The sequence below is a fragment of the Clupea harengus genome, chromosome 13 (genome assembly GCF_900700415.2).
Source record: "Clupea harengus chromosome 13, Ch_v2.0.2, whole genome shotgun sequence".
In the NCBI taxonomy this organism is placed as follows: Eukaryota; Metazoa; Chordata; class Actinopteri; order Clupeiformes; family Clupeidae; genus Clupea; species Clupea harengus.
The window spans coordinates 6348087-6369595 of record NC_045164.1 but is presented as its reverse complement, the minus strand read 5'-3'; the positions used below and the strand labels follow the sequence as shown (position 1 = coordinate 6369595).

At 44.9% G+C, this 21509-nt stretch overlaps 1 protein-coding gene across 2 annotated transcripts; it reads left to right on the top strand.

The window, feature by feature from the left end:
- Nucleotides 1-12695: 12695 nt before the first annotated feature.
- Nucleotides 12696-21026, top strand: LOC105890953 (core histone macro-H2A.2). Of its 2 annotated transcripts, none has more exons than XM_031578998.2 (10): nt 12696-12916; nt 14039-14062; nt 14519-14697; nt 15384-15490; nt 18052-18243; nt 18623-18730; nt 19031-19130; nt 19532-19621; nt 19882-20056; nt 20347-21026. In XM_031578998.2, the coding sequence occupies exons 3-10, from the start codon at nt 14526-14528 to the stop codon at nt 20510-20512; spliced, it is 1110 nt and encodes a 369-aa protein (XP_031434858.1). In that variant the 5' UTR covers nt 12696-12916; nt 14039-14062; nt 14519-14525; the 3' UTR covers nt 20513-21026. The 2 variants fall into 2 exon arrangements, with proteins under 2 accessions (XP_031434858.1, XP_012672524.1); XM_012817070.3 differs by having other exon boundaries at nt 12699-12916; nt 14035-14062.
- The last annotated feature ends 483 nt before the right edge of the window (nt 21027-21509 follow it).

The window sequence follows — 21509 nt, the reverse complement described above, 5'->3', positions numbered from 1 at the left end:
TGCCTTGTTTAAACACACTGTGTTGTTTTTTCTTTCCTGGCAGTTTTTGGGTGGTTTCTGCCTTCGCTGGGGACGGCACTGAGGCACCGAGCTTCGGCAGAGCGCTTCCGTCGTCACGGAGATGATGGATGGCAAATAAAACAATGCAGTTCTGGCACCTCATACGTTCAGCGTCCAAGGGCCTGGAGGTGTGTGTCAGGGGTGTGTTCCCGCTGCCACAGCCTCCTCTCAGGGAGCGCTAGCCCTGTGGCCGCTCCGCTCATACAGTACAGTATGCCTGTGCTCCCCCGAGGCAGCGGGCAGCTGGGAAAGCGCTCCAGATTAGAGCTGGATTCAGACTCTGCCCCAGTCTGAGATGGAGAGACAGCTGATTGGCTGTCGCTGCTCAGCGATGCCAGTGACCCCCACTAGAGCTACACCACTGAACAGCGACAGCCAATCAGTCAGCTCCCAGGTGGAACAAGTGGAGGTGAGCACAACTGCCCTGATAGGTCGAGAGCTGGTGATGGGGCGTAGTGGGGTTCCAGAAAACAAAGACAGATGGTTTGGGGATTCAGTGCACAGTGGGGTTCTGTAGAACACTTAGGCAGAGGTCACACAGTATGCATGTACTCCCAAATGGCAGTAGCCAAAGGACTTTCTTCATGCCGGATTCTGTCCAGACCCCAGTCCTGTGTGTGAGGAAGAGTGATGTCAGTGACTCTAACTCTAACTCGAACTGCGCTGCAGCAGTCATGGTGGGGGAGCAGCAGGCGGTCGCTGCCCTCCCAGCTGGAGCTAGGGGGCGCCATGCATAGTAGGGTTCTGTAGAACTCAGAGAGCTGGTTTTGGGGTGCAGTGCACAGTGGGGTTCTGTAGAACTCGGAGAGCTGGTTTTGGGGCGCAGTGCACAGTGGGGTTCTGTAGAACTCGGAGAGCTGGTTTTGGGGTGCAGTGCACAGTGGGGTTCTGTAGAACTCCGAGAGCTAGTTTCGGGGTGCAGTGCACAGTGGGGTTCTGTAAGTCACATGCGGTGGTCGGCTGGGTCTCTAAGCTCAGCTTGTGTGGAGACAGATGTGAGATGGTTTAGCACTTATATGTTCAAATGTCGTGGCTAATAGACACTTTAGCGTTCATTAACTCAGATAGAGTTGCGTTGCGGATGCTGTCAGTCTGGCCTGAAGTGAAGGGGAGGGCGGGGGATGGGGAGATGGGGTGGGGGAGGGGGGGTTTCTCTCCTGGATTTCCTGGAAAATGACTCGGTCGGTCTAGACTGTCACACGGTTGAGATGTTAGAGTTCCTAATTACCTGGGAAGGAGCCCATTTTACTGGACTCCTCACATCCTGAAGGAGATTCGCTTTCTCCCTTTAAAACGACACATGCACACACTCTCACACACACACACAAGGTCTTCCGCTCCTCTGAGAGTGTGCTGATATGAAGGCCCTGAAGTTCCCACCAAACACCCTTGCACACATACACACACACACACACACACACACACACACACACACACACACACACACACACACACACACACACAGAAAGAGAGATGAGGTTTCATCAGCCACAGGTACTGATTGTCTGGGAAGGGGGGGTGGGGCTGTCACTTTCAACTCCACAGTAAAAGCTCTTCCAGACTGTCCAAACTACACCCTAAACTGCCATTTTACAGCCCTCTTAAAGACAACATGCACAGAGACGACAGAAAAAGAGGAAGAGGAGATAGTCAGAGCAGATTAGTGAGACACACGCTCCACTGACACTCTGACAACACAAACAGCACCAGGGGAGAGACCCACAGAGCTCCTTCACACGTCAGATAACAATCAGGAGCTTTGCCTGGTATTATCGCATGTCAGAGATGGAGGGAGACACACACAAACACGCAAGCACACACACACACACTCACACACGCACTCACACACACACACACACACACACACACACACACACACACACTGAGACAGAGAGGGACAGAAAGGCAGTCAGAAAGGGGAAGAGTGTGTGCTGTCTGATGTGTTTAGCAGCCAGTCTGAGCTGATGCCACCTCAGTGCTTTGAGCTGCTGGGAAACTACCTGAAGCCCATCCAGGTACTGCAAACACGTCCGTCACACGCTGAATCACCTGAAACCAAAGACCAAAATGGGAACCATATGGAGAAAAAACGAGAAAACAGAGCAAGAAAGAGAGAGAGAGAGAGAGGGAGAGAAAGAAAAGAGAGAGAGAGAGAAGAAAAACATGATTAATCACACTCCTCTGAGATTACCAGATGTAGTAGCTGCATCACACACCAGGCAGGCTGGAGGTACACACTGACAGAATCAGTCAACAGATCCTGTGTGTGTATCAGCATGGCCCGCCTGCGCTGCTATATCGGGCCCACCACGCCATACACACACACTTTTAGGCACCAACGCAGAGACTGATCCAAAACGCTGCAGTTCGGTGTCACGGGGGGAAAGGAGTTGAGGTTTGCTGCACAACATCCCAGTGCTAAATTTAGGAGGAGCAGATTTCTGGGAAGCCTGGAATCACACGAGCAGTGAGTATTTGAGGTTGCAAAGAGTGCAGAAACATTCCATGGCCACAAGGGGGCGATAAAAGCTGCAGCAGCAGGGATACGTGAAGCTAAGGGTGAAATTAAAAGAGGAAAAGAGGCAAAGAAAGAGAGGTATGAAGAGAAAAAGAGATGTAGAGTGAAGAAAGCTGAAAACAAAGAGAGAAAGGGATGAAGGGGTGGGTGAATACATTAAACACATCCCAGCTCTACAGGAGCTAAACACACACTCACCACAGACCATCCTGTCCAAACTCCAATCACCTGTGTTTGTTCTCGCTGCTGTCTGTTTGCACTCTCTGACTAGACCTCGCCCTCTCTCTTTCCTCCCGCCACCCCTCTCTACCACTACCTTGCCAGCGCTTTGAAGCGCCTGCCCCGTAAACGGCGGCGTGTTTCATGTGTGTGATCAACGAGTGTGTGTGTGTGTTCCATGTCCCCGTTAACCCCTGCCCTCTCCAGTGGCAGCGTCGTTTGCCGCAGACGCTCTCCTGGTCCTCCTGGTTAGCGTCAGAGCAGTGGACACGAGCAGAAACCAGAGTGGACGGCCTCTCCATCACGGCTTTCCTGAGTGTCACAGGTCACATGAGAGGGCAGAGAGGAGTCTGGGATAGCAGGGGGCCTCCGTCTGGTCCAGCTGATGGATATGAGAAAACAAGAAGAGGCGAGGAAGCGAGGAGGCAAAGGACCCTCAGCCTTCAGTATAATAAGTCACTGGGAAGACTGCGAAGAAGAGAGGGAGAGAGAGAGAGAAAGAGAGGGAGAGGGAGAGAAAGAGAGGGAGAGGGAGAGGCTGACTCTATATGTCTGTACCCAAGCTGCTAAGAAAAGCAGGTATAACACTTAGTTGGGCTCAGCAATGTATGAATATTAATGACAAATTTACAATTTTTATTATACAAGCACCATAGTGTGAAAAGATAACTTCATTTGGATAGTTATTTCTTGAAGACTGCTGTAGTAATTTCACAGCAGGAAGGAAATTGTTTTATCTACAAAACACACTCTGTTAGCTTTCTTCCTGTGGCATTGAGCTCCTTCCCTGTGGAATTAAAATGAAATACCTGAGCGTGATGGCCGCGGGACCAGGGAGGAGAGGCGAGGAGAGGAGCGATGAGGAGAGGAGCGATGAGGAGAGGAGAGGAGGAGGCGAGAGGCGAGAGGAGAGGAGTGGAGAGAGGGGCGGGGAGAGGGGAGGAGAGGAGAGGAGAGGAGAGGAGAGGCGAGAGGCGAGAGGAGAGGAGAGGACAGAGGGGCGGGGAGAGGGGAGGAGAGGAGAGAGGGCATCGACTGACATCGGCCCGGTTCTGGCCTGGTTCTGACCCGGCTCCTCTGAACTCTGTGTGTCTGTTCCCGCCTCTCCCGTGTGTGATGTGTGTTAACGCGTCTCACAGGTAAAAACAATAAATAAAGCTCTCATGTACTCACCTCCACCGAGGCTGCCGACAGGACGGCTGGCCAGTTGTTTGGAACGCTGCTAAAACAAACAAGGCCAGGATGTGCCTCCCCTCCAGCTCCACACCACCACTGCCTGGAGACGGCCCGGGGCAAATGAGCTGCCACCATCACCTGAATTACTGCCCCAAAGCCCCCAAAGCTCCTTAGTTCTGCTGTGATGCAGCGCAAGGAGCTGAAGGAGAGCTAACTACCTAATGAAACACACACACACACACACAGTCATACACAAACACACACACACACACACACACACACACACTTAAGTCATACATGCAGTCTGATTCACATGTGATTGTTGTATCCTAGTCTTCCCCGCTGATGAAGCCGATATTTAGGAGCACAGCAGAAGGTAGCTAAAGTGTTTTGCATCCTCATTCACTTCTCGTCTTTGTGTGGCATCACTCTTGGTGTTCCATAGTGAAGCGTACGCCTGCAGGGCAGCTCATAGCATCAAACACACACACCGAAGATACAGGGGATACTGAGAGACGCAGACACAGACGGGATGGACTTCTTGCCTTTGCTTGAGAAGATGTACCTCTCTCACTGATGGTCACTGCCCAAACCAGACATGCGTGTGTCCACACCCAATGGGGGCAGAGTATGGCGATAACAAGGTTAAAGGACACGTGCTCGATTTGCCTAGAGAGCTCACACTACGAAACCAACCACAGGCGTCATGGAGATGAGGGGATGAATGTGAGCTGGTTTAGACAGCTGAACAATGACAACTGACCAACTCTTCCAACTGCACAATGTAACATTTACCTCTAAATCAGTCTAGTTCTTATTCAGCAGCAGGTCTACACACTGCAGTAGTACTGCTAGTTTATAAAGGCTGGCGACGTCACGCTTGATATCATTAAATATATGAGCATCTGTCAGCAGAGGAGCACGGAGCTATCAAACCTCTCTCTCCATGTCTGTATCTGTCAGGCCCAAAGCCCATCACCAGAGGCACCTGTGATGTGTGTTTGTCTCCAGGCGGCCTGAGCGCTCCTACCGTGTCCAGTGAGGAGCTGCTGTGGGGAGAGGCCCTCAGAAGGTGGTGTGCATCGTTTTAACAACGAGTCGTTGGGTTGTAGGCCCCAGAACAGATTCTGGGGGACCAGGTGTTCAGACCATCCAGCCAACTGCTGCTGACTAAGACAAACCACACACAGACACAAAAAATGCAGACAGACAGGCAGACACACACACTTACACACACACACATGCAGGCACATCCAAAGATAGACACACACATCAGGGACTGCTCCGACTCCAGAGTACCTGTCTCCAACCTCCCCTCCACCCCTAAGAAAGAAGTGAACCCTCCTCCCTCTTCTCCTCGGATGCTAATCCTGGAGAAGTCATCTCTGAGGCCTGGGTGCCTCTCAGGCATCTGGCATGCCACAGATGAAGCAGAGACTCAGGCCCCGATTCAGTTACTAAACAGGATCTTGTTCGCTCGCATCCTCCCCAGTGACTGGGGCCGGCTCCCAGAGACAAGCTCAGCCATGTCTATACTCCGCTCTGCTCCGGTCTCGTCTGGTTTCGTCTCTCCTGGGTTGGTGCTGAAGCAGGAAACAGGCCCTGTTCAGAGCTTAGAAGGCTTCCCCCTGGAGAGTTCTCTTTCTCGGTCGAGCGTCTGATGATGCTTTGAGTCTGCTGTCCATCGGCTTGAGCACTCATGTTACCATGTATGTTTTTAGAGTGTAACATCGTAGGTCATGTGCTAGATCAGCAGTGTATTACTCTTATCTGCAATGTCAGCTAAAATGTCAAACCGCTCCATTATAATGCCAAACATTACACATACCAGCCACAGAAAAAATCATTCATTCATTCATGTATACAGTGTGTGTGTGTGTGTGTTTCATGAATTGGGGAAGAGATGAAATTACTGTTTTAATGACCTAAGTAGCTGTCATCATGCAGCAGTCATCATACATTTTCAAGTCCTACCTGAAGTTCCAATTCAATTCCTTTATCCTCATTTAAGGGAGTTTATCTTTAAGACCAATGCCAAGGATGTGTTCTTGGAATGTGTTTACTTGTGTGACGTTGATCTGGCAGTGAATGTGAGAGGTTTTATGAGGTTTTAGGGTTTATGACTTCACTCCTGGACACAGATAAGACAGTGACACAAAGGCCTCCTTCCTAAAAAATAAGGAACCAACAGAACAAAGCAAGGTAGCGCCCCTAACCCCAGCTAGCCGACTAAGTGTTAATCCCGGTCAGCTGACTAAATATCAGCCCCAGCCAGCCGACTAAGTATCAGACCCAACCAGTACAACATTTATTTGGGGTTAGAAAAGGAGTTAAGTTGTATGGTCGGGGCAAACCAGGGAGGTCCAAACCAAGGAAGTGGGGGGTGTTGAGATAATGTGACATCCAAAAACATACCCATCTACTATGTAGTGTAGGCTACAGTGTAACTTTTTAAACTAAATTATTGTAATTTGATGCAATCAAAAGCTATCAAACTGCTCAAGAACCAAAGACGTAAAAAGATTTTTTATAATTTTTTTTACATTTTTGTCGGTCATAGAATGAATAATGTTGTCAACTTAACTGTCGTGGTGTTGACTGTTATAGTGTTGACTGTTATAGTGTTAAGAGACCATAGTGTTAACAGCCTAGGCCTTACAACAAAGATTATTATTAAAGCAATGGCACTATGAGACAAAATGCTGGGCTAATATTATATATCGTTTAATTTTTAACATTAAAAATTGTTTTGGGCAAACAGAGCAGACCCAAATAGGACAATTTGATTTGCCTGATAATCAATATGAGATTTTCCGTGACACAGAGAACAGAACGTGATTGGATAAAATCTAAAAAATCTCCCCTCACTGTCTCTTCACTCTCCTTATACAGTCATTAATGTTCTGTTCCCACTGTTCGCTGGTAGGAGTGGATTGGATTTGTGCAGTAGCATCCCTGTCCTTTGGCCTCCTGACCAGCATGCTTAAGCCTAAAACCCTTCAAAACCTGAGGGTGGACCTTTTACACTTAACATTCTGGTGAGGGATTCTCAAACACATCCACTGAGAAAGTTTTTTCACTATCAGGTCTATTATTTTATTTTCAGCAGTGAAGATCCCTGCATAAGTATAGTAGAAACCTTTTCTGTACCAGAAAATGATTTCTGTGTAGAAACAGTTCCATGTAGAACCCTTAGTTCTTTAATAAGTTTGAGAAGAAGTTAATTCTAAGTGTTCTAACTATCCTGATGTTACCCTATGCCCATGGTCTGACAGATTAAGGGGAGCTTACTTATCTCAAGGGCCAGAGTGGTTCTTATGCTTCGGGGTGCACACTTGCAGATATCTCCTCCCAATGACAGTGCTATTCGGCTTTCTTCCTGCAGTTGGTAACATTACCGATAGCTTTAAGACCGACAAAATAACAGTGGCTAGAGACTGGCTAGAGGCTAGAGACTGGCACCCACTTCACACACTTCATCAACAAGTATCAGATGTCAATACAAATAAATCATACAGAGTACAGTTCCCATTATGCATATAGCGTGAGTTCTTACAGATGTGCAGTCCTATCCTATGCCATATAAGACTATAGCCCTGTGAAGGCGTACTGTACTGAGAGTGTACGTGTGAATGCCTCCTGCAGGTAAACTGAATAAATAAAGTTAATGTAGTTGTAGTCTGGTCTGAGCCTACGAGCAGCATAAATGTTGATGCATTTTCTTTTTTGGAGCGATGCTAAAGAAAACACCGGGATGTGCCTGATCTCCAAAACAAATGCTGGACATGACTGAGAATGGCAAGGGGATTGGCTAAACCACATACAGTAAGTCACACAAGTAACACGTCTGATACGGATCGCTTTAGCAGCTATCAAAGCCCCTCATATCCACTCTGTGAGAGAGAATGAGGGATGGCAGGACATTTTTCCACAGTGTGATTACTGCATTTGTAAGGACTTCTGTGGAAAAAGTCAGTATTTGGAGGCTCAACAGAAACTTTGTTTACCCACATTTAACAACAGTTCCCCCCTCGTCATGAGTTCCCATTATAGTTTCACATTATTTTGGCAGCTCTTTAGGTCACTGGATGTGTGCTGATGGTAACTATGTGAGCTACACACTGCCCACAACTGTGCCATGGAGCTTAGGATGGTGAAATTCAGTTTGAGGTTCTTGCCAGCAGTATGCGATACATTAGGCAGGTGTACCCTCTTCTGGCATGAAATGAAATGGTGCATTGTATAATATTTCCACAGAATGTAACTGGCATACACTACTTCTTTATGTGAATTGAGCTCCGAATATATAGATAAATGTTGATATATGTAAATAAAAAGCATCTGAGAACAGAGAACAGAACAGGTCTTAGGTTTGGATTTGAAACTGGCTACAGTAGGAGCACCTTTGATGTCATCAGGAAGTTGGTTCCAGAGCTGAGCAGCATAGCAGCTAAAGGCTGCTTCACCATGTTTAGTTCTGACAGTAGGTATTACAAACAGATTTCTCTCCACTGATCTGAGAGGTCTTGCAGGTGTGTACAGCTGAAACATATCTGTGAGGTCATTTGGTTCTGTCCCAATGTACATTTTGTGATTTACTGGAAGCCAGTGTAAGGACTTAAAACATTGGATCAATGTGGTCAGTTCTTTTAGTTTTCCTAAGAACATTTCTGTAAGAACTAAAACTGGATTTTGTACAAGCTGAAGCTGTTTGATGGTCTTTTTAGAAAGGCCTGTAACAAGACCATTGCAGTAGTCAACCCTGTTGGAGATAAAGACATGAATGAGTTTTTCAAAATCATGTTTTGACATAAGGCCTCTAAGTTTTGCGATGTTTTGAGATGGTAAAAAGCTGATTTAGTTATTGCTTTCACATGGTTGTTAAAACTGAGATAGCAATCTGTTAAGACATCAAGTGCCCTTGGCTTTAAGTCCTTTTGTGTCAAGATGAGTAGCAATCTTAAACCTCTCCTCACTTTTTCCAAATAAGATTATTTCAGTTCAGTCCTTGTTCAGCTGAAGGAATTTTTAAGACATCTCACAGTTAATTTGGTCAATGCATTGACAAAAAGATTCTAGGGGACTATAGTCGTTAGGTGAGAGGACTAAGTGGATTTGGGAGTCATTGCATAGAATAGAAATCTGATTGGAGCATATAAAGGTTTAGGTAGTAGGTATTACCATTGACCCCTGGGGGACCCCACAGGTCAAGGATGTTGGCGTTAAGGTTTAATTTCCAATGGCAAAAAAAGAATCTCCTTACTTGTACGTAAGTCATTGCTTATTAGTAGAGAGAAGTTCATGTGCCAACTGTGAAGGGGGTTGAGTTAACTTCTCGTCTGTTGTGAATAGCACACGAGTATTGTTTTTATTTCTACTGATGATGTGACGGAGGAATATCATTTGCTTTGCATGTCAGCATTATATGTGCAGAGTTTCTCTTTATGGATTTGAAAGTGGACCTGAAGTTTGTATTTGTGCCATTTTCTTTCAGTCTTCCTACACCCTCATTATAGGAGTTAAAGATCTGAATTTTGTTTTAACGGTGCCTTCTGTTTGTCGGTGACTATTTACTGGAGTAATGTCATCCATAATATTAAACATTTTTGAAATAACAATTATTCAGTAAATCATCTGCAGTCTGACAGTTGACTCCAGGTCCTTCAAAGTACCTGCTCAATGAGAGCACTCTTGTGATTATTTATGACTCTTACAGTGATTGATCTGTTCTGAATGTGTGGGGACACAGACACATAAAAGAACACCCAGAAATGATCAGATAAGGCCCAGTCATTGACGGCTGTTGAAACATCCAGGGTATAACCAAGAGAGTGAGTTGGCAACTGTACATGCTGTGTTAGGCTGAAGGTAATAAGTAGCGCATTTAGCACCTTAGCATAACTGTTTTCTGGATTATCTACATGCAATTTGAGATCCTCCAATTTTGAGATCCAAAATCTGTACAAATTACTGACAACTGATTACAGAGGTCTGTAAATAGCTACTAACAAAATATGAGAACATTTAATGAGAGTACATAGGTATTCAAATGATGTAAAGTCACCAATTGATGACTGTTTGAACAGTGTGGCTATCCCCCCTTCTCTTCTGGTTCTGGTAGCACTCGTAAATGTGAAGTTTGGGTGAGCTGATTTATTGAGGGTAGTAACAGGGCTTGCTTGATCCAATCATGTTTCAGTTAAAAGTGAAAAATTCAATTTCATGTATGCAAATGGGATCATTAATCAGAAAGGACTCCTAATGTTTAGAAGTGTAGAGGGTGTGATGGATTCATGTTGATATCTAACTTTTAACAGATTAGACCGGTTTACACCTGACGTTAAATGTACTCAATTCCTTAAATTTACGGAATAGAGAACATTTTAGGCATACGGGGTCCCAGCTTGTTCTCAGAACAGCTGTCAGTGCCATTGCTTCTCTAGCGGGGACCCTGAATCCATTACACAACTCAATCAATGTTTTGTACCCAGCTGCTGTTATCAGTAGCGCTCACTGAACATTCTGTGCTCTGTGCTGCCAAGGAGAGCACTTCACCACTTGAGCGTAGCCATAGTTACCAAAGCCGAATGCTGTATGTCTAAGCTGTAATTAGTCAGCTGGGTTAAAACAGTGGCAATTTAAGAATGCCAAATAACAAATGGTGTCGTTGCTCTTGTAAATGCACTGAGGAACTCATTACGCAACACAGCTGAGTGGAGTGCTGCTATTTGAGAAGTATAGTTCCAGTAGGCCTGTGGAAAAACCTCCTCGGGTCTGTGATAACATCTGCGGTCATGTGGACTCTTCGTTGCCGCTCTGCTCCGTACCAGCGATCAGTCCTTTGTCCTTCTCTCTGCATCACCCCCAGCAGCAGGCTGCATGGAGAAGATGCAGTGAGGAGTATTCACACGTTAACCCTGCAATGAGAACCTTCTGTTCTAACAAGTAGACGTGCAATGAGCTGAAAGACATTATCTTTTTATTAAATCATGCTCATAGAATCACACTTTTCCCTCTCAATCCATTTTTTGCCTTTCATAGATTATTCAATCACTGATGGCATAGCAATGACATCATAGCTGTTTAAGGCAGGGAATATAACTAAAATCAGGAAGGCCAAAGCTGTTCTAAAGAGGCATCATTAGCACTCTTGCACAGACACAAAGAAACCCAGATGTTTGCACACAGTCACGCACACACACACACACACACACACACACACACACACACACACGCGCGCACACACAGTCACACACACACACACACGAGCGCGCGCACACACACACACACACACACACACACACACACACACACACACACACACACACAGTCACACAAACACACACACTCACAAACATTTTCAGTGTTACACTGCCCTCTTGAGCTCTTGATGGGGAGGAATGTCTAGTGACCACAGTTCTATGAATTCAATTATTTGAATATATATTAAACACACACTGTTTCCTAAATAAAAATATAAATGAATTATTTCATGAAACACATATTGTTTCCTAATTTACAATTTAAATGGATTATTTCACGAAACACATACTGTTTTCTAAATTACAATGAAAAGATGCCATAAAAGATGCTTATTGATTTTCATGTCTCATTCATTGCTGCAGGCCAATTTAATCACATTCATTAGCTGTTCAAACAAAACAAACAGAGTAGTTCTGAATGCCTCAGTGTTGCGATTTTAAAATTCTCAAAAGTTTCAAATGAAAATGAATATATAATATGTTATTATCGATATAATGTAATGATTAAATAATAATTAATAATGTATGATTAATTAATTGTCATATCATTTCAAATACTGTATTGAGAAATAGTGGAACTGCTAGGATAAAGCATGCTCATATTTGGTGTTGAAGTTATTTTTAATACTCACATTAGAATAACAAAAGCCCACTGACTGGCTCAGGGCCCTGTGGTAAATTGGCTCTGGCAGACCAAAGAGATGGAGTCAAGTAATGTCAGTGCTTGGGCCCTGGAGGATAGCGACTGTGTTTGATGTTCAAAAAATGCACATCACACATATCACACACGCACAAATCACACATACACACAAAGACAGACACACACACACACACACACACATCACATACACACACAAGCAGAGAGAGAGAGAGAGAGAGAGGGAGGGAGAGAGAGACAGCCCTTGCCTCTCTGAAGAGGGATGATGTGAATGCATAATTTTCAGTTCAAATGCTCTCTGCTCAGCCTCAGCGGATCTGAATCTCGTGTGGGTTTCATCCTTAAATCATAAATTCTGTTGGATATCTCTATGTTTTATCTCTCTCATTTATGAAGAATGCCAAGGCTAATGCCAAACGATGCAACAAGTGACAGAAAACAACTAGAATACCCCCCTCCCCTCCATACACACACACACACACAGCTGGGCTGCTATTCCTTGGGTGTATTCAGATACATTTCAGAAGCATTTGTTCAATAATCACGGATCAGTGAGCACAATGTGTAGGGAGTGGAAGATACTATGGGGACTCTGCATTTTAGGGGGCAACCGAAAGGGGCAAACCGAATTCATGGTCAAGTACACATTAAGTCACAGTCCACATCCTTATATATGCACATTGTTTTCTGTTGCAAGCAACAATGCATTATAATACATCTTGGTTCTTATTTATTCTCTAAAAGGTCTCTTGCGCTAGAAATTCCTCTCCGCTTTCAATCCCAGTCAGGGGGCGTTTTCGGTCCATTTTTCCTGGACTGAATTTTTCCCCTTCTCAGCATCAGTAGCAGAGAGACAGCCTCCGATGACTGTACGGCGGACCTGGCTGTAGTTTTCGTTTAAAAAAAAAAAAGAGAAGGGGTACGTACAAGGACAGCGATTACGGACAAAATACATGACGTCCTTTAAGGGTTTTTGATTTGGAAGATCGGTCTTCTGTTCATTCTGACAACGACAACAACCAGGTAAAAATCCGGAGCATTTCGGACTCGTAGGTTTTGCCATGGAACGCATACGGGGAGCCCCTTTCCGTGCCTGTAAAAATTACACTGTACATTCAGTGTATTGAAAACAAAATGGGGGTTGAGTAGTGGTATGGGAGGAACAGAGGTAAAAGACGACCTAGGGCTCGATGTCTTCGACCTTTCGTTTTGGAAATCAAAGAAGACGCTTGAACAGTATGAGCGAAAGTGGCGGTGTCGAGGGAGGCCTTAGATTTCATAGGTGTGCATAATTGTCTTTTCGGTGTAGCGTAACCTACGCAGCACAGCGCTTCTGAATAATTCACGTCGCTGCGAGTCTGTTCGCTGATGGTTGAACACACCGTAAACTACATTCTGCACGTTTTTTTTTTTTAATCAAGAAAATGCAACGTAACACGCAGAGAACGAAACGGTTCAAGTTGACGTGCAGCCTGCACGCTGCAGGGATTTCCCTCTATTTCGAGATAAACACAGAAATTCGTGACTACGACTTTAATTCAGAGGAGATTGATAAGGTCGCAGCGGGGCGACAGTGGGCTCTTCCATGGTCTTTACATATCTTCTTATTGACTGAAAGGTCGTTTAAAGACGTGTTGCATGTCATATTTGCAAATAGAGGCAGAATGTCGCCCTATCGAATTCAAAATGTCACAAGGGCATCGGAGGCCATTTTTCAGTTGTCGCGCAAGTGTGTGCAAACCTTAAGGCCTGGCAGGGTATGTCATAAGTAGGTTAATTAACACACGGCAGAATGTTGTTATGGCCACCACGACCTGTTTCAGATAAATACAACCAGGCCAAGATATCTCATGTACCACATAGCAATGGCATTGTCATGTTGTTTCACCCGTAAAAAAAAAAATCAAATGAACATATTTGGAATAAATGACCATGCGCCACTATCTGCACTTCATATGAATATTAATTTAACATATGAATAATAGTTTAACTGAAGTTCTGCAAACATATTGTATTAGTCATGATGTACTGCCCTGGTTAAGTGATTTCCCACTGGCCTTGTGATCATTGAAATGTTCAGACCTGTTGCTGTTATACATAATGGAGGCTATGCCTTAATGTCTGCTTTCCCTTTTCTGCAGGAAGGTCTAGAGAGGGAGGACAAAAGAGGTGAGTGGCTTCAATCAGTGCATGTAATGTTTTAAACTGAGTGCTTCATCTTTGCATTTACAACACAATGTATTCAATAATTGTGTTGGAAAATAATACACTACCTGGACAGGAAAAAGGGGTCAATACAGGTCTCACACCAAATGCTACAAGCTGAAAGTGAGCAGAGCCTGTGAACGTGACACAACCACATCCTCTTGATTAGCAGAGCACACCTGATTTAGCCAATCAAGAACATTGTAATTACACTGATTCTAATAAACATGCCTGGAGCAGGGAGAGATGAAAGACTTGGAGTGCAATGGTGTGGGGGGGTTTAACCCTCTTTGCTAGCATGTATGCCTCCTATGTCCAAGGTGGCGAGTCAGGTACAGCAGGACTACTGTCTACACAACACAGGTTCCATAAACAGGAAGTAATGCCCTCTCTGTGCCCCTGTCTCTGTGCCGTCCGCAGCTGAACCATGTCAGCCAGAGGGGGGAAGAAGAAGACCACTAAGCTGTCGCGCTCGGCGCGGGCGGGCGTCATATTCCCCGTAGGCAGGATGATGCGCTACCTGCGCACCGGCACACACAAGTACCGCATCGGCATGGGCGCGCCGGTCTACATGGCAGCCGTCATCGAGTACCTGGCAGGTGATTGTCAGGAGGCTCAAGTTCAAGCCACCTGAAGGGTTTGGCAGACAGGACAGTATCTATACCCATGATCTTCATTCAGGAGTATTATTCTGTAGGTCATGTATGATCTACATTGAAAACATAATGAGGTATATCATAGCTCTTGAAATATGGCTTATAAATGCATGCCATTCATAAAATGACTATGTATGCCAGTGGGTTACTGTACTCTAGACCCGGATCTGATCCGTTGCGGGTTCTAGTGATTGCTGGGTGCAAAGTCCCCTGAGACCCGCCAGCTGGATTAAATCAGAGGATCAGAGTTCAATCTGAAATCACACAGCGCTCATACAGTATGAATGATTTCAGCAAAGGCACACTATGTAGCTGTTGTTGTAAACAAACTCTTCCTGACCTATTGCAGTGATATTTTTCCCAATCTTCCCAAGCGTTTTCCAGTCTTCACGTGCATTCTGTGGATCTTCATTGTTGATGGCCTGAATAAAATGTAGACAATTGCATAAAAAATACTTGAACCATAGAATCTAAATACACAGAATGCATCGGAAAACATTCAGACCTCGTCTCACTGTTACATCAGAATGGCATTTTTACAGTAGGTGTAGACGGATTTATGTGTTTGACAATAAGAACTTTGTGTAGTTCCTGTAAGAGTGAGTGTGTGTGTGTGTGTGTTTACCCAGCTGAGATCCTTGAGTTGGCCGGCAACGCAGCCCGGGACAACAAAAAGGGACGTATCACCCCCCGGCACATCAAGTTGGCAGTGGCCAACGACGAGGAGCTCAATCAGGTAACACCTCCAACCAATGACTGTATACACTTTGACTTATGTCATATATATACACCCAATATACAGTCCATGTTTCCAACATACATACACACACACACACACACACACACACACACACACACACACACACACACACACACACACACACACACATGCACTGAGAGAGAGTCTGGTTCGTTAGCGATAAATGGAGATGTCAGTTGTGCAGTTGCCCTGCTGCTCCTGAGGGGGGTGCTGTCAGACGGAGTGATGATGATGATGAATGATGGATGAGTCCTCTTCTACCTGGTGGCTCAGAGAGGCTGACAGCTTCTGGTTGTGCTACTCAGTGTGTGCGCACACAGTGCTGACAGGGTGTGTATGGACTCTCAGGTGAAGCTGATCAGTGCCTGGGTATAGTGAACAAACTGGCCTCTGCCACCTGGCTAGACATCCCTGTAACACTATTAGACTTCCTGTAATGTGACAGTCAGACTCACTAGCTATCTGACTCATGAGCTTCCTATGTAATTAGTGGTGAAATATTTCTTTAAACCCTTTCCATATCTCTGCTAACATGGAATCATATGAAAGAGGTAAGTATGAATGTTCTTGTATGTGTCATGTTGCTTTAGATACAGTCTATGGCCAACTCAACAGCATAGGAGTTCTGAGAGTGAACTCTGTGGTATGTTATAAATACAGACTTGCATTCCTTTCCACTTCTCCCCACCCCCCAGCTCCCTGCCAGTGACCTTATTTTGTGTGTGCGTCACACTTAGGGCCCGTCCACACGGAACCGGGATTGCCTGAATCCGGACACATTTTTTGTCGGATCTGCCTTCCGTCCACACGAACACGGCGGGTTGGGTCCCCGAATCCGGAACTTTTTGAATCCAGCCGTGTGTACGAGATAAAAAATAGTACAGAATCCAAAAAAGACCGGATTTGTTGAAACTTTGGATTCGTGTGGTTGGGGCCTTACTGTACATTCAAATGTCTGCTCATTGATCTAGAGTGGTTGGGAGTGATTAGACCTGGTCTAAGATCAGTCAGTGGCAGTGTTTAGTTAAAGTCTTACGGTGCAAACCCATGACAGCGTAGCGAGCGACGCGATATTCTGAATCCCATGCATTTCAACAGGAGCCAATCTATTGTGAAGTAGACCACCGTTTTGAGCGACGCGACCGAAAAAAGTTGGAAAAAGTCGTTGTTTGGTCGTTTCATTTGCTAAAAAGAAAGGCTTTGATGGCCTTGTAAGGGCTTGTTGTTGTTCCTGGTATGTTATATATTTAATCCTGGGCTTATTTGAACAGAATGACAGTTTTGATATAAAGACAAGTGACTAGATAGCCTACTAACTGGCTAGCCTACTAACTAGCTCACTAGTCCAGTCTGTTATGCTATTTCAACACGCTACACCACGCCCACTCAAAGCGATGGAAGCGTATTGCGACGCTGTCATGGGTTTGCACCATTAAAGGTACAGTCTGAGGTTATGGCGAAAGGTTGTTGATATTTTAGCAATCAAATTACACCCCTCCCTGCCGTGCTTCAGAAGCAATGTGTCGATTGGCTGGAATAGTGCATGCCTCGGTCCGAGCCGCTTTGTTTGTTTACCATTTACATAGCCAGGACAGTGTACGAACACCAGAGTATTTTTAAGCACACACGCAGAACGGACAACTAGAGGACCGTGAGGAGCAATTAGCTGAATATGACAAAAAGTGAGTTGGATCAGAATCCCAGACTTCGCCTTTTTGTGCAAAGTCCTGGTCTCACTCTACGTTTCCATTCAGGCGAATTATCGGCAGCCGGTATTTCGTCTAGGGGGCATTGTCAGAAAAATCAAGTTTCTCTGTTAAGTAGCAAGTTCGGTTGCAGTGCAGCGCTAATATAGCAGATTAGCTTGTGAAGTCATGAAAATATGATAGATGTTGCGGCTGTCACTCGTGCTCTCATTCATTTACTTATCCATTAAATGTATTCCTTTATACATTTGTGTTCTCTGATTCATTTATATCAGCCAGTTAAATCACGATATCACACATACCAGAGGCAAAACTCTCCGATGAGGCTACAGGTTACAAACCAGCTAGCTTCTACATTGATCTTCAATTAAAGTGTTAGCAGCAAGCTAACAATAATGTTCGAGAGCTTCAGATAAGACCTACAATATTCTGTTTGCCCTGACAGTGTTCGTGTAGTATATAAACAACAAACGGAGTCGATGTAGACATATAAAAGTCGTGTAAACACCTGTATTCACCTTTATTCACATAAAATATTTCCCAGTAACAGAATCCCGAGACTCCGCCATCTTGCTTTGATTTTTTTGATTACTCCCGCCCATCTGCACAACTTCAGCTGCCAATTCTCACACACGTCAAACTGATTGGTTACCGCCTGGTCTGCATTTGCATAGAGTTAAAGGTTTGTCAACTTTGGAAGGGAGGCGGACACGGTTCGTTGCGCGTCGGACGGGACTTCGTCTCCATTCATTCCCAATGAGAGCGGCACGAATAACGTCCTAATGGAAACGTAGCATCAGACCTGTCGTACTGTTTTGCCCTCCTCCACAGCTCCTGCGAGCAGTCACCATCTCCAATGGCGGTGTGCTGCCCCGCATCCACCCTGAGCTCCTGTCCAAGAAGAGGGGGGGCCGCGTCAAGGTGGAGCCCCAAGTCATCGTCGCCGAAAAGACAAACCGTGGAAAGGGCGTCAAGAGGCCCCCTGGCAAGAGGAACAAGGGGAAGCCAGGACGCAAGCCCAAGGTATGGCTCTTTCTCACACACACACACACACAAATACACACACACACACAAATACACACACACACAAATACACACACACACGTAAATACACACACACACGTAAATACACACACACATTCCCAAACACACTATACATTATACTATCCCACTGTTTAATACGTTATTAATGACATCCAAACTGGGAATGGAAAATGCATCTGTACATCAGTAACTTTAACTGCACAGAAGGAAACTCTAGGAAGGAGTGCAAATATAAAATAATTCTTTAAAAGACAGGAATCAATAGCTTTACAGAGCATAAGGGCACTGCAGTAAGAGGTCTTCTCTATGGTGTAATCTCTCACTCTGACTATGTGTGTGTTTGTCCTCACCTGAGCAGAAGAGCACAGAAAACGACAAAGAGCCCAGCAGTAGCTCCCCCACAGATGACGGCCTGGGCGACGGCTTCACCATCCTCTCCGCCAAGAACCTCTTCCTCGGACAGAAGGTCTGTTTGACCAGCCTTGCGCTGAAATAAAGGGGATGGTACATTCATAGAATTCACAGAATAGCACTTTAATTAACGAGGAGTCTCTCTAATGCACGACAACATAAGAAACATAATGTAATATTAAACAAAAAGTCTTAATCTGTGAATTAGTGTTAATACCATCAGTAGTTCCAGCAACATAAGCCTTATATGACCCACATTTTTAACTCAGCCTGACCCAGATATTATACCGTGTAAAAGTATGATGGGTTATTATTGTGGGAGGTGTGATGTGTGAGAGACTGTTTCTCTCTCCAGGTGTCCCTCACAGAGAGTGAAATCGGCAAAATCGGCTCCATCAAAGTGGAGGGAATCATCAACCCCACCAACGCGGACATCGACTTGAAGGATGGATTCGGTGGGGAATGGGAAAGCGTTGGGCTGTTACCGCTTGCTATAATGTCTGATGACCTACAGGCTAAATCATCAATACTTTCAAAAGCACAAAGACGTATTCTTAATGAGTGGCATTTCCGCTGCCTCTGTGTTTGTGTGTGTGTGTGTGTGTGTGTGTGTTTGTTTGCATAAGTGAGCATGTGTGTGTGTGTAACCACAGGCTGATGCGGAAAAGCCTACATTCGAGTGAAACTGTCTAGCTAAGTCGCGTACATTTTCAGCTATAGTTTACAGTATCCCTGTAGGCTTTCTTTTCTACTTTCTCTTCTAACCATAAACTGCTGGTTGCACGTTGAACTGGTTTCTTCGTAGTACATAAGAGGAATTTGTGGACATAAATAAGTCAAATGTGTGTGTGTTTAGGTACGGCACTGGAGAAGGCCGGGGGCAGAGAGTTCCTGGAGGCAGTGAAAGAGCTGAGAAAATCACAGGGCCCTCTGGAGGTTGCCTCAGGTAATGACATGCAGGCTTTTTTCACTTCCCACAGATGTTATCTTTAATCTATGTGTAGTGACTGTTCATACCATTCAGTGTCATTGGTGAGCTTCAGATCCAGGTATATGTGTGTCTCATGTGTGTGACTTGACCTAGTGACTATTTATCCATATTAAGTGTATAGTTGTGTGTCCATTATAAGCAGTTAGTGATGGCTGCTTTTCTACCTCTGTTTGCATGTGTGTGCGCGTATGTATGTTTATGCCGTGTGTGTCCAGTGGCGGTGAGCCAGGCGTCAGGCATGGCGGCTCGTTTCGTGATCCACTGTAACGTTCCCCACTGGGGCTCAGAAAAGTGTGAGGACCAGCTGGAGAAGACGGTGAAGAACTGCCTCTCCGCCGCCGAGGAGAAGAAACTCAAATCAGTCGCCTTCCCCCCACTCCCATCCGGCAGGTTAGTGTGTGTGTGTGTGTGTATGTGCTCGTGTATCATTGTTGTGGGGTTAGAGTTTCCATACTGTGATTGGAATTATCAGTCATATTATATTTCAATTATATTTAAACTCTTTTGCTCTTCCTGTTGTCTCTTTTTTTTTCTCTCCAATCCTCATATCTTTCTACCTCTCATCTCTCTCCTCTCCTATTCCCTTCCTTCCTCTCGCTCTCCCTCATTTCTCTCTTCTCTATTTCCATCCTTCCATCCTCTCTTTCTCCCCTGGCTGTCCTCTCCCCTCCATCTTCCAGAAACGGTTTCCCGAAGCAGACAGCAGCCCAGCTCATCCTGAAGGCCATCTCCAGTCACTTTGTTACCATGACGACCTCCTCTCTGAAAAACATATACTTTGTGCTTTTTGACAGCGAGACCATTGGCATCTACCTGCAGGAGTTGGCCAAGCTGGATGCCAAATGAGGAGAGCCAGCCCACCACAGCGCTTCATTCCTGCGTTTGTTTTTTCTTTTTGTTTTGATTTATAACAGCGTGGCAGTTGCCGTGGCGACTCCGGATAGACGTTTCCGCGGCTGGCATTGTGTTTGGTTGAGGATTCCTTATGTGGATGTGGTTTTTAAAAGAGGGATAACCAAAAGAAAGTCTTTTTTTGACAATGTGTTTTGAATAAGGATATTTGTGAGTGTCGTACTGGTTTCCCATTATGTTACACTGTTTTCCCTCTTGTCAGGGAACCTCATATGTGTAGGTTAGATGAAACAGCCCCACCAACCCCTCTCCTGCCCAGAACTTGACATTGTATCCCTAGATGATTTGACATTCCATGTACAAAGTTCATGTCTGGAGGTCTGACGTTGTTTTGTTCTCATGTTTTTCCCTCAGATGCTCTGTGTAGTTTCTGATAAAAGTTAGTTTACTAAGAAAAAAAAAGGTTTCTCATACTGGTTTGAAATAAAATCTACAATTTTACACCATACATAACCACTCTGACCTGACATAACGCTGTTCATCTCTGCACAAAACCACTGACTGTATTCACTTACACTGAACTCTCCCTCTTCCGGAGGTTAACTCAAAGTAGTTTTTACAATAGGTCTATGTGAATGTTAATTTCCCAGACAGCTGCTCACGAATTGGATTATCTGATAAGACGGATATCATGATCTGGTTCCGTATTTTTTTTTTATATATATATATATATATATATATATATATCTTTAAAGGGTAAAGACGTTTGGCGTTCTTGGCAGCTAACTTCAGAAAAAGCTGCCTCCTAAGTAACAGCCAGCCAATCAGTTGTCAAGCCAGCCAATCAAGTTTTACTGTTTGAGACAACGCCTGTTTCAGTATCCAACTTGGGATCACTAGCATAATGAGTAGCATAATCATTTATTAAGAGTGGTTTGTTAAAAAAAAAACATAAGTACATAACCCTCACCTATTGCCTGCACTGATCAGA

Excerpts from the sequence above, each read along its gene's own strand:
- LOC105890953 (XM_031578998.2), top strand. The coding sequence starts at position 14,526 with ATGTCAGCCAGAGGGGGGAAGAAGAAGACCACTAAGCTGTCGCGCTCG. Across the intron at positions 14,698-15,383 it reads CGTCATCGAGTACCTGGCAG|CTGAGATCCTTGAGTTGGCC; the intron begins GTGATTGTCAGG and ends GTGTTTACCCAG. Across the intron at positions 20,057-20,346 it reads CCCCCACTCCCATCCGGCAG|AAACGGTTTCCCGAAGCAGA; the intron begins GTTAGTGTGTGT and ends TCCATCTTCCAG.